The sequence below is a fragment of the Podarcis liolepis genome (genome assembly GCF_965112155.1).
Source record: "Podarcis liolepis genome assembly, chromosome: 8".
Classification (NCBI taxonomy): Eukaryota; Metazoa; Chordata; class Lepidosauria; order Squamata; family Lacertidae; genus Podarcis; species Podarcis liolepis.
Window position 1 is genome coordinate 62,576,155 of NC_139560.1, and position 14,033 is coordinate 62,590,187.

At 45.1% G+C, this 14,033-nt stretch overlaps 1 protein-coding gene across 1 annotated transcript; it reads right to left on the reverse strand.

Moving 5' to 3' along the window:
* Positions 1 to 534: 534 nt before the first annotated feature.
* On the reverse strand, positions 535 to 7,843 carry LOC310714372 (transmembrane protein 14C-like). The gene is made up of 6 exons (XM_083519809.1): positions 7,716 to 7,843; positions 5,055 to 5,171; positions 4,243 to 4,319; positions 3,132 to 3,233; positions 1,389 to 1,476; positions 535 to 1,193 (listed from the first exon to the last, which is right to left on the reverse strand). Exons 3-6 carry the CDS (start codon positions 4,316 to 4,318, stop codon positions 1,136 to 1,138), a joined length of 324 nt encoding a protein of 107 aa, XP_083375935.1. The 5' UTR covers position 4,319; positions 5,055 to 5,171; positions 7,716 to 7,843; the 3' UTR covers positions 535 to 1,135.
* Positions 7,844 to 14,033: the final 6,190 nt, after the last annotated feature.

Genomic DNA, 14,033 nt, shown 5'->3' on the forward strand with positions numbered 1-14,033 from the left:
TTCAAAGTTGAGATGTTGGTTGCAGCAGGAGATTTTGAAAACTTAGAAAGTGTCATTGTGATAACTTAATTTCTGGACTGCTTGTGTTTACAGTGTGACTAAAATTGCCTGAATCAGACAAAGGAAGAAGCAGCTCTCCTGCTACTTCAGCAGCAAGGGGTTATGTATTCATGAAGCCATTTAGGACTGTTCTTTACCTGCTTTTAGGGTCTTTCTGGACTGTTATTAAAAACAGTGCCCTGCCCCGCTTCAGTCGCTGCAATGCAGTGCTATCCTCATGCAACACTGGGGGGAATGTATTCATTCCATTCAACTGCTACAGTAGGGATATATCACAGCACCCACATAATCACTGGATCAGTACCATAATCTCTTAAAAGGCAATTAACCATCAACAAATATCTGTGTAAGCATTTAGTATCTTTACCTGAATAGTATATTTTCAGGTACTGCTGACCAAGGGCAGCCAGCAAGTAAAACACACCCACACACGCAGAGACGCACAAAACAAAATCTGCCTTCCACCCTGAAAGGTACTTAGAACTAATTGTTTTTTATAATTGGATAAATGGTTTATTTACTACTATCTTTTTTTTAAAAAAAAACCTCAACAGATTTAGCGAACTTTCACCTGATTTTTAAAATATATATTATTTGTAGACACTTAAACAAAATTAGTCACCTTGATAGTAGCCCTGTAAGTACAGATACAAATTTATATTAAGAAGTCCCTCTATGCAGCATCAAAAGTTTTTCAAGACAGAGAAGTGAAATACGATACAAGTTAAGGAAATATTTATGATAGATAACACAGCAGCAGCAGTGGTTATCACTGCCACTCCCCCCCCCCCCATTCACAATCTTCAAGTGCACAGGGCTGTGGGAAGAAATGTGTACGTTTTTTAATTTAAAAAGTGTGATGTGGAAGCTGTAATTTTGTAGCTATGACACTTTAGAATTGTGCAAAAGGAGCCAACAGAGATAATATGCTGTTCACATTGAAAGGCTCTGCTTCTGTAGTTAAGTATCTTCTCCAGATGCTAACAATATTTTAAAAAGTCAGAAACTTCAGCTGTTTTTATGTGGCTTGAAAGCTGTCTTCAGGTACTTTATTTGCTTTTTATCTGTTGCACGCTTATGGCTGGAGGGGTTTTTCCATCATCTGTAGTCCAAGTTTTCCCACCATCAACAGACTGTTTAAATTCAAACAAAAACCAACATTTCAGTAAACAGCACAGTACCATAATCTAAATGTTTCACTGTAGTTTACGATAATGACGAGTCCATGTTATGACTGGGTTAACTATATCTTACAGGTACCCACATTCCATTAAACCAAATAATAGTTCATGGCAGGAAAGATGGAGAAGGAAAATTGAATTTTGTACCTGGCACCAGCAATTAACCCTGCAGGCATGAATTTCCTGGAGTTATAAAACCTCATTCCCATCACACCGGTTAAGGTTCCAGAAGCAACTAATGGGGAGAAATCACAAGAATTGAGGAGGATACATTAGTCCACGTTACATGTAAAGCTTAATGCAAGCCAAAGCTTCATTCAAGTGTTACATTTACATCCTGCATTTTGTTCAGTGGAGCTGAAGCTTGGATGCATAAGGTTCCCAGGTGCTTCCCCCATGCAGACCTAGACCTTTCTAGCCTCTGCCAAATTGTTACATCCTGTGCCTTAAGACAAGGGGTGTCCTCTGAGCACACCCAGCTCCAGTGAAGACAAGCGTTGGGAAGTTTAGTTCTTTAGTGGCAACTATTACATCAGCTCCTAAATTGCAGTAATTATATGCACCGCTCCTGCTAAATAGCTAGCTGGGCACCTCCCTCTTCAGACTTGTGCTGCAACCTGGACCGTTGAAGCAACAGCACAACGACGCCCCTTCCAGTTCAGTTAATCCCCCTCATCTGATGTAGTGCACATAAGCAACTGGTGACTTCTGTCCTTGGAGATAGCACAACTCTTTCTCTGCCTGCTTTCCTTCTCTCTCTGACCACCTGGACTCCTCTTCTCCCAACTCTGCTTCATGGGTGACACAGAACCTGACAAATCCCCTTTCCACTGTCCACCCCTTGGACTCCTGCCTGGATCCAGTGGTGGCCAGCCCTCTGCAGGACACTTTAAAAGAGGTTGGGACTGCCAACCTAGGAATCACCTGATACCATAAGATGGGTCAGCAAACTTTTTCAGCAGGGGGCCAGTCCACTGTCCCTCAGAACTTGTGGGGTGCTGAACTAATTTTTTTTTTAAAGAACGAATTCCTATGCCCCACAAATAACCTAAAGATGCATTTTAAATAAAAGCACACATTCTACTCATGTAAAAATACTGATTCCCGGACTGTCTGCAGGCCGGATTGGGAAGGTGATTGGACCAGATTTGGCCCCTGGGCCTTAGTTTGCCTACCCATGCCATAAGACATGAGGTCATGTTAAGACCACAGCCCAAGCCTGCATAATTCCTTACATCAAACCCCCAAATTCTGCAATTTCTGGTTCCACGTTGTGTTTCATTGCTAGAATTTGAATGTAAAGGTAAAGAGACCCCTGACCATTAGGTCCAGTCGTGGCCGACACTGGGGTTGCGGTGCTCATCTCGCTTTATGGCTGAGGGAGCCAGTGTACAGCTTCTGGGTCATGTGGCCAGCATGACTAAGCCGCTTCTGGTGAACCAGAGCAGCGCACGGAAACACCGTTTACCTTCCCGCCGGAGCGGTACCTATTTACCTACTTGTACTTCATGCTTTCGAACTGCTAGGTTGGCAGGAGCAGGGACCGAGCAACGGGAGCTCACCCTGTCGCGGCGATTCGAACCGCCGACCTTCTGATTGGCAAGTCCTAGGTTTAACCCACAGCGCCACCCACGTCCCTTAGAATTTGAATGTAGGCTGCCACTATTATAAAAATGGGAAAAGGACATCAAGCAGCAGTGGTACGGGGGGGGGGGGAGGCTGGCTGGCCATGCCATATCCCATTTCCTTTGCAGCAAATGGGAACTTGGCAAGCAACAATGGCTGACTGTAAGTTTGTGATTTGGGAAGGAAGAGATTGCAGAAGAAGGAATCACATTGGGTGGGCTTTGGTTGTTGTTTTGGTCAAATAAATCTAAATAAAATACTTACTCAGAGAAAGCCAAACATTCTTTGGATCCTGAGACTGCTGGTAAGCACCCACGCCTGCTAAACCACCAAACAAGAGACCAGCAGCAAGAGAAGGAACGCTACCTAGAGTAAAAGCACAAGAGGGTTGTGGAAGGCCGATGAGTAGTATCGGCCTCAGCAGCAAAACTCCCATGGATTTCTTCAGCATTGAAAGGCTTACTAAAGTGAGGGAGGACACAAATGCAAATGAACAGGGCCTGGCCATTCAGTTTCTGTTTGAATTTTTTACTTCACTGCATGTCACAACAGACAAAATAATACTACCGTTAAAACTGGAAATCCTAAAAGAGAATAAAAACAGCACATGATAAATTAATTTAAAGTGGCTCAAATTACTAGCAACAGGCCCCTTTTCAAGGCAAGCTAGCCAACAGCAATTAAAACTCATCTAGCCCCTGAAAGGCTCCTGGAACAGAAAAATAATTTGTCAGCAAGGAAAAACAGAGACGGCCTAATGATGTCCTCTGGGAAGCGAGTTCCATTATTAAATCTACAAACCAGTATTTCTTTTTGAGAAAAGACAATGAAAGGACATTACATCTTGTGGGTGCCGAGTCCATAGTTAACCTTATTTGGAAAAACTCTAACGAACCGTTAACCAGATGGTCCCAGGGAAGAAAACACATGCTTAATTTTTTTAAAGTACAATTAAAAAAACACATGACATGCTCATGCTGCTTTTAAAATAATAATTGAAATAATGATTTTAATGTGCTGTTTGAATAAATGATTTTGTCTGCCCTGAATCAACATTTGGTGATAATGGGAATGAAGTGAGTTCTGAGTTTTGTGATTTATTTATTTGCTCCTGCAACAAATCAATGCGGACTACGAATCATGGAAGAAAGCAAACTGCAGCATGTTATATTCCAAAATGCAGGCATTGCTATATTGCTGATAGCTATCCCTGAATGTTTGGCACAATGAGGACCACATGCCTTTATTGCCATATACTAAGTGCGTACTAAAAATTATTGTACCAGCAAAGGCTACGAAGCACAAATATCCATGTCATAATACTGAATGAAGGATGGAAAAAACAGAAAAAGGGTCTGACTTCTTAATACTATACCTGCTTTTGCATAGCCAATTACTCCACCTGAAGCAACCAGTGCTGCGTAACCGTAGCCAAGCCAGTCCGTACTCATTCTGGAACATAAAGATGAAAATGCAATGTTCAAATATTTTCAGCTGAGCTGATGGCGAAGAATTTCATGGCTATTAAAAATGGAGGCTGCAATGCCTAATTCATTCATCAAAACTTATTAAAGACATTATATCTGAGCTTTCGCACAAAGTAAAAAAACGCTTTTGGAGTGGAACGTAATGGAATGTTAGCACCCATTTCTGTGTTAATTGCTTCCAGGAAAAAAAGATGTTTGCAACCCCCATTAGCCCAGAAAATCTCAGGCGTAAAGTGATGAAATGTGGGGCAGAATACCAGCATGCATTTCTCCCCCACTGTTTTCATGGGGGAACCATTGCAGAACAGAAACATGTATGTGCGGAAAGAGTGGGGGAGTAATTACGCTGTCCAATGACGTTTGTTGTTGTGTCATGCCACACCTATTTGCGAATGAAATTTAATGTGACCTGCCAGTATGTTGATCCAAAAGCCACAGTTCCAGAATGCGACAGGTACCATGAATGATATATTAGCAAATGGGACAGAAGTGCTAGCCTTATAATCAGGAAAACCAACACAGTATTTCCCAGATCTAAATACACTGTAAACATACCCTTATTTAGCATGCATTGGGGTATTGCATGCACAGTCGCACAAGAGGCAAGCTTAGGAGCTACAGACCCGTCTTCTTGCAAGGGGCAGTAGAAAGTAACTCAGAACAAAAGTTACCTCTCTCCTTCCTCTGGCTTTCATCTCACCTGTTTGTTTGCTAGGGGCACGCGGTTCCACTTCCCAAGGTCACGTGGTTCTTTTACAGCAATACGTCCTTATCTTAATGCTTCTCCTCTCTTGGAGGTGATGTTGCGCAGAGGAGGCTGAAGGGGGGGCAAGGGCAACAGGATAAAAAGGTACACATTCCATGCCCTGAAATGTTTGCATATACCTGTTTTACACTTGGATTTCACTTGCAAATTTAAGAACTACCAAGTATCACCATGACATGTCAACAAGAGCCAGGCCAGTGCAGTGCAAACATGGCAGCAGGAGCATTGGCTTGGCTCCACCGGCGCATTTGCACTGCACTGATCTCGCCACCATCACTACTCCTCTCCTCTCCCCCTTTCTGTCCAGGTATGCAGCCGTGATGCAGCCAGAGAGAGGTCAGGTGAGTGTCCTACCATGGTAGCATCCCTACCATGCCATCCCCTACTGGTGTTGATGCCTAAATCAGAGAATTGGAGGGTGTCTGGTGGCCTGCTTAGTTCACTTCAGAGGGCTTCCTAGCCTCTGCTTCAAGACCTCCAGGGAGGGAGACTCCACCATTACCTCTTTGCAGTCAGTTCCATTGTAAGACAGATCTTACCATGTTAGGGAAAGTGACCTTCCCAACACAACACTTTGACACAGCAGAACACAGATTTGTTGAGGCAAGAGCTCTGTTTCGATGTTCTTGGAAGAAGGAGGGTGGCAACAAAACAGTACCAATGAATGAGTCCCACCACAGGGGAAGTGAAGGTCATGAAACAACAGTAGCTTATCTACCCCTGACTACAGTTCGTAAATCTGCAGGGGAAATCCGAGTCTAAAAAAGCACACATCCATCTACAGTGGTACCTTGGGTTACATACGCTTCAGGTTACAGACTCCGCTAACCCAGAAATAGTGCTTCAGGTTAAGAACTTTGCTTCCGGATGAGAACAGAAATCGTGCTCCAGCGGTGCAGCAGCAGCAGCGGGAGTCCCCATTAGCTAAAGTGCTTCAGGTTAAGAACAGTTTCAGGTTAAGAACAGACCTCCGGAACGAATTAAGTACTTAACCCGAGGTACCACTGTATTTAAAATTAAAATTTTAGGTCAGGGGAAAGGCACCAGAGGGGACCACCACACAGCGAGAAAGGAGCTAATAATCAGAGTTGGAAGAGACCCTGAGGGTCATCTAATCTAACCCCCTGCAATGCATGAACCTTTTGCCCAATGTGGGATACGAACCCACGATCCTTGAGATTTCATGCTTTGCAGACTGAGCTATCTCCTTAATTCATTCTGGGTGGGTTGACCATTCTTCTTCTTGCAGTCTAGAATCCCTGCAGTCACATTTAAAATATACGAAGGTGACAAGCATGACTATTCTGTGTTAAAATAAAAAAAATCCTTCCAGTAGCACCTTAAAGACCAACTAAGTTAGTTCTTGGTATGAGCTTTCGTGTGCATGCACACTTCTTCAGATACTTCTTCGTATCTGAAGAAGTGTGCATGCACACGAAAGCTCATACCAAGAACTAACTTAGTTGGTCTTTAAGGTGCTACTGGAAGGATTTTTTTTATTTTGACTATGGCAGACCACTCTTGCTTCAGAACCAGTGGCTTCAAGTTTACAAGAAAGGAGATTCCGACTAAACATCAGGAAAAACTTTCTGACAACAAGAGCTGTTTGACAGTGGAAGGGACACCCTCGGGAGGTTGTGAACTCTCCTTCCTTGGAGATTTTTAAGCAGAGGTTTGTTGGTCATCTTGCCACAGATGCTTTAGCTAAGAATCCTGCATTGCAGAGGGGGTTGGACTAGATGACCCTTGGGGTCCCTTCCAACGCTACAATTCTATGATTCTAAGCACTTTTCTGGGTCAGAACCAGCAAACAGGTGCAAGGACATCAGCAAAACAGCTGGCATTAGGTGAACCACCAGAACGGGCCTTGAAACAAGTTGTGACAGGGGGGAAGTTAACCCCTTCCACACCCTGCTGCGCCTGTTGAACATCCACCTGCCGTGCCGCTGTTCAGGGACACCGAGCCTCCGCCAGCATCTAGAGCAGGCATAGACAAACTCGGCCCTCCAGATGTTTTGGGACTACAACTCCCATCATCCCTAGCTAACGGGACCAGGGATGATGGGAGTTGTAGTCCCAAAACATTTGGAGGGCCGAGTTTGCCTATGCCTGATCTGGAGTCTAAAACAATGTAGCACCCAGTAAGGAAACAGTCAGTCAATGTAGCACCCACTAAGGAAACAGAGAGCAACTGTATCCCGGCGGCGGAGGAACTGTAACTCGCGGCCTTTAGATGGGCTAATAATAAACAGGCCGGGCAATGGGCGGAGACCGACTGAGTCTAGCCAGCGGCACAACCTTCGCGATGATCGGGCCCTTCCTGCAAGCGAGGGCAGCGCGCCCAATGCAGCAAGGTGCCCCGATGCACCTGCAAAGTAGGGAATCTCTTTTCCCCATATAGGAAGCAAATCCACCACTTTGGCTTAATCGCCCCACATTTGCACCAACCAGGCAGCCATAGACCATTGCAATGGGGCGGAATCCATAGTTCCTACTCCTCCAACCCCAAATTGTAACTCAGAGGGAAGTTGCAGCAAAGGCAAAGGATTCCCCCCCTGCTGCAACGGAGCGCACAGCGCAGCGCCCCAGACTGACCTTCTTCCTCCAAGGGCGCACAGCGTGAGGATTGCCTGGGACGCTCCCCCTCCCCCACTGACGCCGAGCTACTCGGTCTCCCAGAGTTCCCTCCGCTGCGGGAGCGCGCAAGCGTGGACAACCAGCAGCACGCCCGAAGTTTCCGTGCTCGAGAGGGAGGGACGAGCGGCGCTTTGCCCGGAGTTCACGAGCCAAGCCCTCTCAGTGCGGTGATTCTCTTGCTTAGCTGCCGTCCCTTGTTGTTGTTTTTGGAGAGGTGCGTGCGTTACCCCATGAGCATAAGAAGCTGTTTTATACTGAATCCTGGTTCAGATTTGATTCCTGCATTGCAGGGGGTTGGACTAGATGACCCTCGGGCTCCCTTCCAGCTCTACAATTCTATGAATCAGACCCTTGGTCCACCTAATTCAGTATTGTCTACACTGAGCGGCAGTGGCTCTCCAGGTGTATTGGGGGGGGGGTATTGAGTTTTGTTTTTTTAGTTTTGCCCAAAGTTATTGAACTTTTTGGGTGTGTATTTTTTTTTTTTTGCAAAATCTCCCCAAATAAAATAAAATTGAAGTTTTTAAGCTATTCTTAAATAAATTCTGCAAAATCTACACTTCTGACATGGTTTGCAATGCTTCCAGATTTCCCCAGACCTTTCTGTTTGTTTGTTTGTTTGTTTGTTTGTTTTTAAAGTGATTTCTGCCCAGACATTGTTTGCGATGGCCAAATCCCAGTTATAGCAGCCCTATACCTAGTCCTGGGATGTTCTGCAAGCAAGGCAGATTACCTACTACTAGCTATGGCCCTTTCCCATAGGGATGGTACCAACCATTTCCAAGCAGATGTGCTTGAGGATGGGAGGTGATGGTGTGTGTGTGTGTGTGTGTGTGTGTGTGTGTGTGTATACCATCACCTCCCATCCTCAAGCACATCTGCTTGGAATATGGTATATACATATATATACCACAGTATATATATTTTTGTCTTTTTTTTTTTTTTTAAAGGGACCCCTAACCATTAGGTCCAGTCGTGACCGACTCTGGGGTTGCGGCGCTCATCTCGCTTTATTGGCCGAGGGAGCCGGCGTTTGTCCGCAGACAGCTTCCGGGTCATGTGGCCAGCATGACTAAACCGCTTCTGGCAAACCAGAGCAGCACACGGAAACGCCGTTTACCTTCCCGCCGGAGCAAGTATTTATCTACTTGCACTTTGACGTGCTTTCGAACTGCTAGGTTGACAGGAGCTGGGACCGAGCAACGGGAGCTCAGCCCGTCACAGGGATTCGAACCGCCGACCTTCTGATCAGCAAGTCCTAGGCTCAGTGGTTTAACCCACAGCGCCACCTGTGTCCCTCCACAGTGTGTGTGTATATATATACACACACACTGTGGAGGGACACAGGGCACAAAACCACAGCTCGCCCCTATACACGAAGCCAAGCCAGAGCACAACTAAGTGCAGTACAGCCATCTTCTCAGAAAAACTCTTCACAAGCTCAAGAGGTCAAGACACGAAAGCTTTAGCAACTAATCCACACTTAATGACCCACCTAAATGGTACTCAGAATATCACTCAAGAAATCACTCAAGATATCCCTCAAGTAATTAAGGAACAAAAGAAGAAAAGGCACACTAACCTGGGAACTTCCTCTCTGCCCAGAACGTTGGAGGCTATACACCACACCCCCTCAACAGTATTTATAGGAACTCAAACACTGAGATCCTGCTCTGTTCCAGTAACAAGAAGCCGAAAGCACCAGCCTGAAGATGACGAGTGAGACCTCGTCGAAACGTCGCCTAGACACCCCAACTCTTACACGGGAAGACACCCGAAGACACCAAAACCTGCATTCCTGTACCCGTGAAAATCTACGAAAGCATATATATATATATATATATATTAGAATATAGGAACCAAACATGCAATCAATTACAATTCCTATTACCAGGAAAATGTTATATCTGAGGGCTGATCTTGTAAAACAACCACTAATAATATATGACAGCACTTGTTTGGGGGTTTGTTCAGGCCATCAAAATGTGTTTGTCTAATTCTCTGAGAGAGAGAGGGACTTTATGGCAAAGTTTGAAATCATTTTAGCAAACACCTCCACCACGCACAGTCATTTGCAACTCATCGGCCAATAGGAAGGGCTTTTGAAGCTGGGTTTCATTCTTTCTTTACCTTTGCACACACATCTGCAGAGACTGCTTTGAATACCAGGGTTCGGTTCTCTATAAATTTCAGTGGAATGTTAAGAGTGTTTCAGATCATATGCAGAGAGCACGCTTTTCACCACAGCCACCTCTAATGAACTGGCGTTTATCTTCTTGGGTTTTAATGGCATTGGAAGGCCAAGGGATGAAGCTTCTCAATTCAAAAGCAATTTCAGCCTCGCCCCACTTATCTTGTTTCCACAAAACAAATTACAACTGCAAACTGAGGACCTTTAACTACTGTAAATGCAACTAGATATGCATGCGTGGGAATCTCAAACTCTCCTCATAAACTCAGAGCCATGAAAAACAATCCTTTGTTTGCAGATTATAAAAGGATAGGAGGAAATTGCTTTTCAGTGCCAGAATAAGCTCCTCTGCCTTTAACTCCTTAATATCAAATAATTATTTGAGTAGAGCAAGCTAGAATATTTGGTGTTCTTGAGAGCACTGTCCTAAACATGCCTTTTTAGAAGTAAGCCCCCAATGAGTTCCATGGGACTTGGGCCTAAGTAACTGTATAGAATTGCCACCTAAGACCTGGTTGGCACATAACAGTTAGCCAAACCATGACTTAGCATGAACCAGCAAATGTGTGCACTCCCAGAGAGATCACAGCACTCCTCCAGAGATCCTTCTGTTGCCCTGCTATGCAGTAGTAAGCCATGGCTTAACTTAGAGATGTGAAGGCCTTGGGGGGGGGGCGGGGGACAGATTTTAAAAAGAAAAGAAAGAAAAAAAAAACCTCTGGTTTTGTTGTTTTCTGCAAAATCAATGTAGGTGGAAGCAGATGTCAATGAGGGATTGAAGTTATGGCACATCATTGAATGTACAATCTCAGGGACGCAGGTGGTGCTGTGGTCTAAACCACCAAGCCTCTTGGGCTTGCCATTTGGAAGGTTGGTGGTTCGAATCCCTGTGACGGGGTGAGCTCCCATTGCTTTGTCTCAGCTCCTGCCAACCTAGCAGTTCGAAAGCACACCAGTGCAAGTAGATAAATAGGTACCGTTGCGGCGGGAAGGTAAACGGCGTTTCCGTGCACTCTGGTGTCCATCATGGTGTTCCGTTGCGCCAGAAGCAGTTTAGTCATGCTGACCACATGACCCAGAAAGCTGTATGTGGACAAATGCCCGCTTCCTCGACCTGAAAGTGAGATGAGTCCTGCAACCCTATAGTCACCTTTGACTGGACTTAACCATCCAGGGGTTCTTTTCCTTTTACCTTTTTACCTAAGTGTACAATGTCTAAAGGCATTCCATGGAACCTTACCTGACATATTTGCCTTCAGGTGGGTGTAGCTTGAGCATGAGTTATTTATTATCTTGTGAAATATTATACTGTACAGGGCACACAATCAAAATAAAGGCACACCCACGGTTACAGAAACAATGCCTAAAACTTGTAGCTATGACACTTACAAGTCAAAGAAAAAAACAGTTCAATGTGCACACATACATTGTTGGGAAAGTATCTCAATTCCAGAATGTAGTCATCATGGAAAGCTTCCATTCAGCAACATGGGCGTTGTCTTGGGGTGTCTCACAGGGTTCAATCTTATCCCCCGTGTGTCATTTCTCATCTATATCAGTGGTTCCCAATTAGCTAATCACTGAGGACCCCCTATTTTTCAAAAGCCAAGCCACGGACCCCATACTTTTGAAAATTTTGATAACTCTATGGCAATTACCTCTACAAAGCAATTTTTTGAACAAAATGCGGGGTAGTCCCTAATAAGCAAAGGATTTTAAGTATGCTAAAAACAAACAAAAAGACCATAAAATTTGTGATATTACCATGCAAAAATGACAAAAAATAGGGGTGGGAGGCAAGGGGTGGGGCCGTGGACCCCTAATTGGGAACCACTATACGAAGCCTCCAGGAGCTGATGGCACCCTGCTCTTTCTCTGTTCCATCTGAATCAGGAGAGGTGGTTGAGGTGTTAGTTAGATCCATGCATGGAGGCAGTGATGGATTGGATGCAGACCCCTTTTGGACGGAGATGATCTGGCCACTGTACTCCATGCTTCAGTTACTTCCAGGTTGGATTATTACTCCAACACTCTGTAAAAGGGGCTGCCCTTGGAGATGACTTGGAGACATCAGTTGGTTCAGAAATGCAGCAGCCCAATTAACAGCTAGGGTTCCATTTAGATCTCGTATCACCACTGTTTTAAAACAGCTGCATCGGTTGTCGGTTTGTTCCTGGGCCCAGTTCAAGGTGCTTAAGTTGGTGTTTAAAGCCCTAAATAAATCGGGCCTCAAATATATGGAAGACTGCCTCCTTCCCTACAGCATCCCTCTAGGATGCTGAGACAGGCAGAGGAGACCCTCTTGGTAGTTCCTCCATCCTCAGAGGCTCAGGGTGCTGGTGGCAGCAGCCTGGCAGAAGGCATTCTCAATGGCAGCTATCACAGAAACACACCCAGGATTCCAAAGCAAAGTGGATCTTTTGTGCTCTGAGGAATCCTTTGGGGCTTCATGGTGTTAGATGGAGAATAAACAAAGGGGCAACGTATTTCGCAGGTGTTGAAAAGATATGGCAGCTCTGCCAGCATAGTTTAAAACATTGTTCACAGGAAAGTTTCGCAAAGGTTTTTGCTTTTTGAAAGAGGACAACCCTAGCTTTTCAAGCAAAGTATCATAGGCATATGACATGCAGCTTGTAATAGTGCACGGGCGTTTTGCTTGCAGTCAGCATCTACTTTACCTGTTGTGCCTCTTTGCAGAAAAGATTGGGTGCAAGCTGCATGAAATACCATTAAGGTCGGTGGAGGTTACAATGCTCAGCACCTTTTCAACTGGATTTTGTCACAGCGGGTTGTTTTGCAGCAATTCTCAGATTTCACAAGATAAATGTCATACCCCGCCTATCAGCTCTGTGTCCCCATACTTCCTCCAAGATTCCAGGCTGCTGTAAAGGGATACATCACCTTTATATTCACAACAACACTGTGAGGTGGATTAGATTGAGAAACAGTGACTGCCTCGAGTTGCCCAGTAAGCCTTTGTGGATAGGGATAGACCTACCACTAGGCAGAGTGAGGCAAGAGAAAGGCAGCAAATGGATAGTTTTGATTTATGACTATTTTTGCTGCCAGAAAGAGGCATTTGTGTGATTTTCTGCCTTCAAGTTCCAAAGTAACTTGACTAGTCTTATGAGGGGGAAGGGGTACCCTGTCTTGCAGTCTCAGTCAGCAAAATTTCTTGAGTCAGTCCAGTTTGTGGCTCAGTGGAAATCTCCCCAACCCAATCCTTTCACTACCACATTGTCATGAGAGATGAAATGCCTCCTTTGCTTATTTCTATGGCTCAAGCTGTTGTTAGGCACAGCTACTGAGGTAGAATTAGTAGCAGCCCTAATCACATATGTGGGAAAGTGTGTGTTGTGTGTACTATGTGTGGACAATTGTCACGGGCTGGTTGGATGCAAAGGAATGGTGGGAGGAACCAGGTTGGGAAACCAACCAAGGGAAGAAGGCTTAGAGTCTGGGGGGTGGGATGGGATAACAATAAGTGGTCAGAGGGAGAAGACTGGAAAGAGTAGGTGTCGGAAGCGGAAGGGCTTGGTGAGCTGGGAGAGTCTGTGGCAGAAAGAAGTCAAGAATCAGAAGCTGAAGCTGGCGACTGGGATGAGGAAGGTCAAGAGACAGAGATGAGTCAGGCTGGTGGAGAGTCACAGGTGTCTCCGCTTCCTGACTCCTGCTGTGACAAGCTCCTCCTGCCCATCTCCCAGAATCAGGAGAGGCATGAAAAGGATAAAGAGATTGGCTGCATGCAGGCACAGTCTCCGATTGTTTGGAAAACACCTTGGAGAGGAGGTAACATAGACAGCTGTGGGGAGGCAGGGACCTTAGTCTCAGCAACTGATTTCATGGAGTAAGACCCACAAGGAATGAGCTGCTGTGCTCATTATACCTGACCTTCAGCCAGGTCTGTGGAGATCATGTTTTTGTTAATAAAGAGTTAAGTCCAACATTGAATGGTGTGATTTTACTCACTGGCACACTCTGTGACAACAGAGCACACAATAATCTGAAGTGGCTTTCCTACTTAAGTGGTGGCATGAAATTAACCCTGGTCACATCCAGACCATGTATTGAAAACACAATGTTTC

Coding starts and splice junctions, on each gene's coding strand:
- LOC310714372 (XM_083519809.1), bottom strand. CDS start 4,318: ATGAGTACGGACTGGCTTGGCTACGGTTACGCAGCACTGGTTGCTTCA. Junction 3,234..4,242: donor AATTGGCTATGCAAAAGCAG/GTATAGTATTAA, acceptor CTTTTACTCTAG/GTAGCGTTCCTTCTCTTGCT. Junction 1,477..3,131: donor GAATGTTTGGCTTTCTCTGA/GTAAGTATTTTA, acceptor TCTCCCCATTAG/TTGCTTCTGGAACCTTAACC.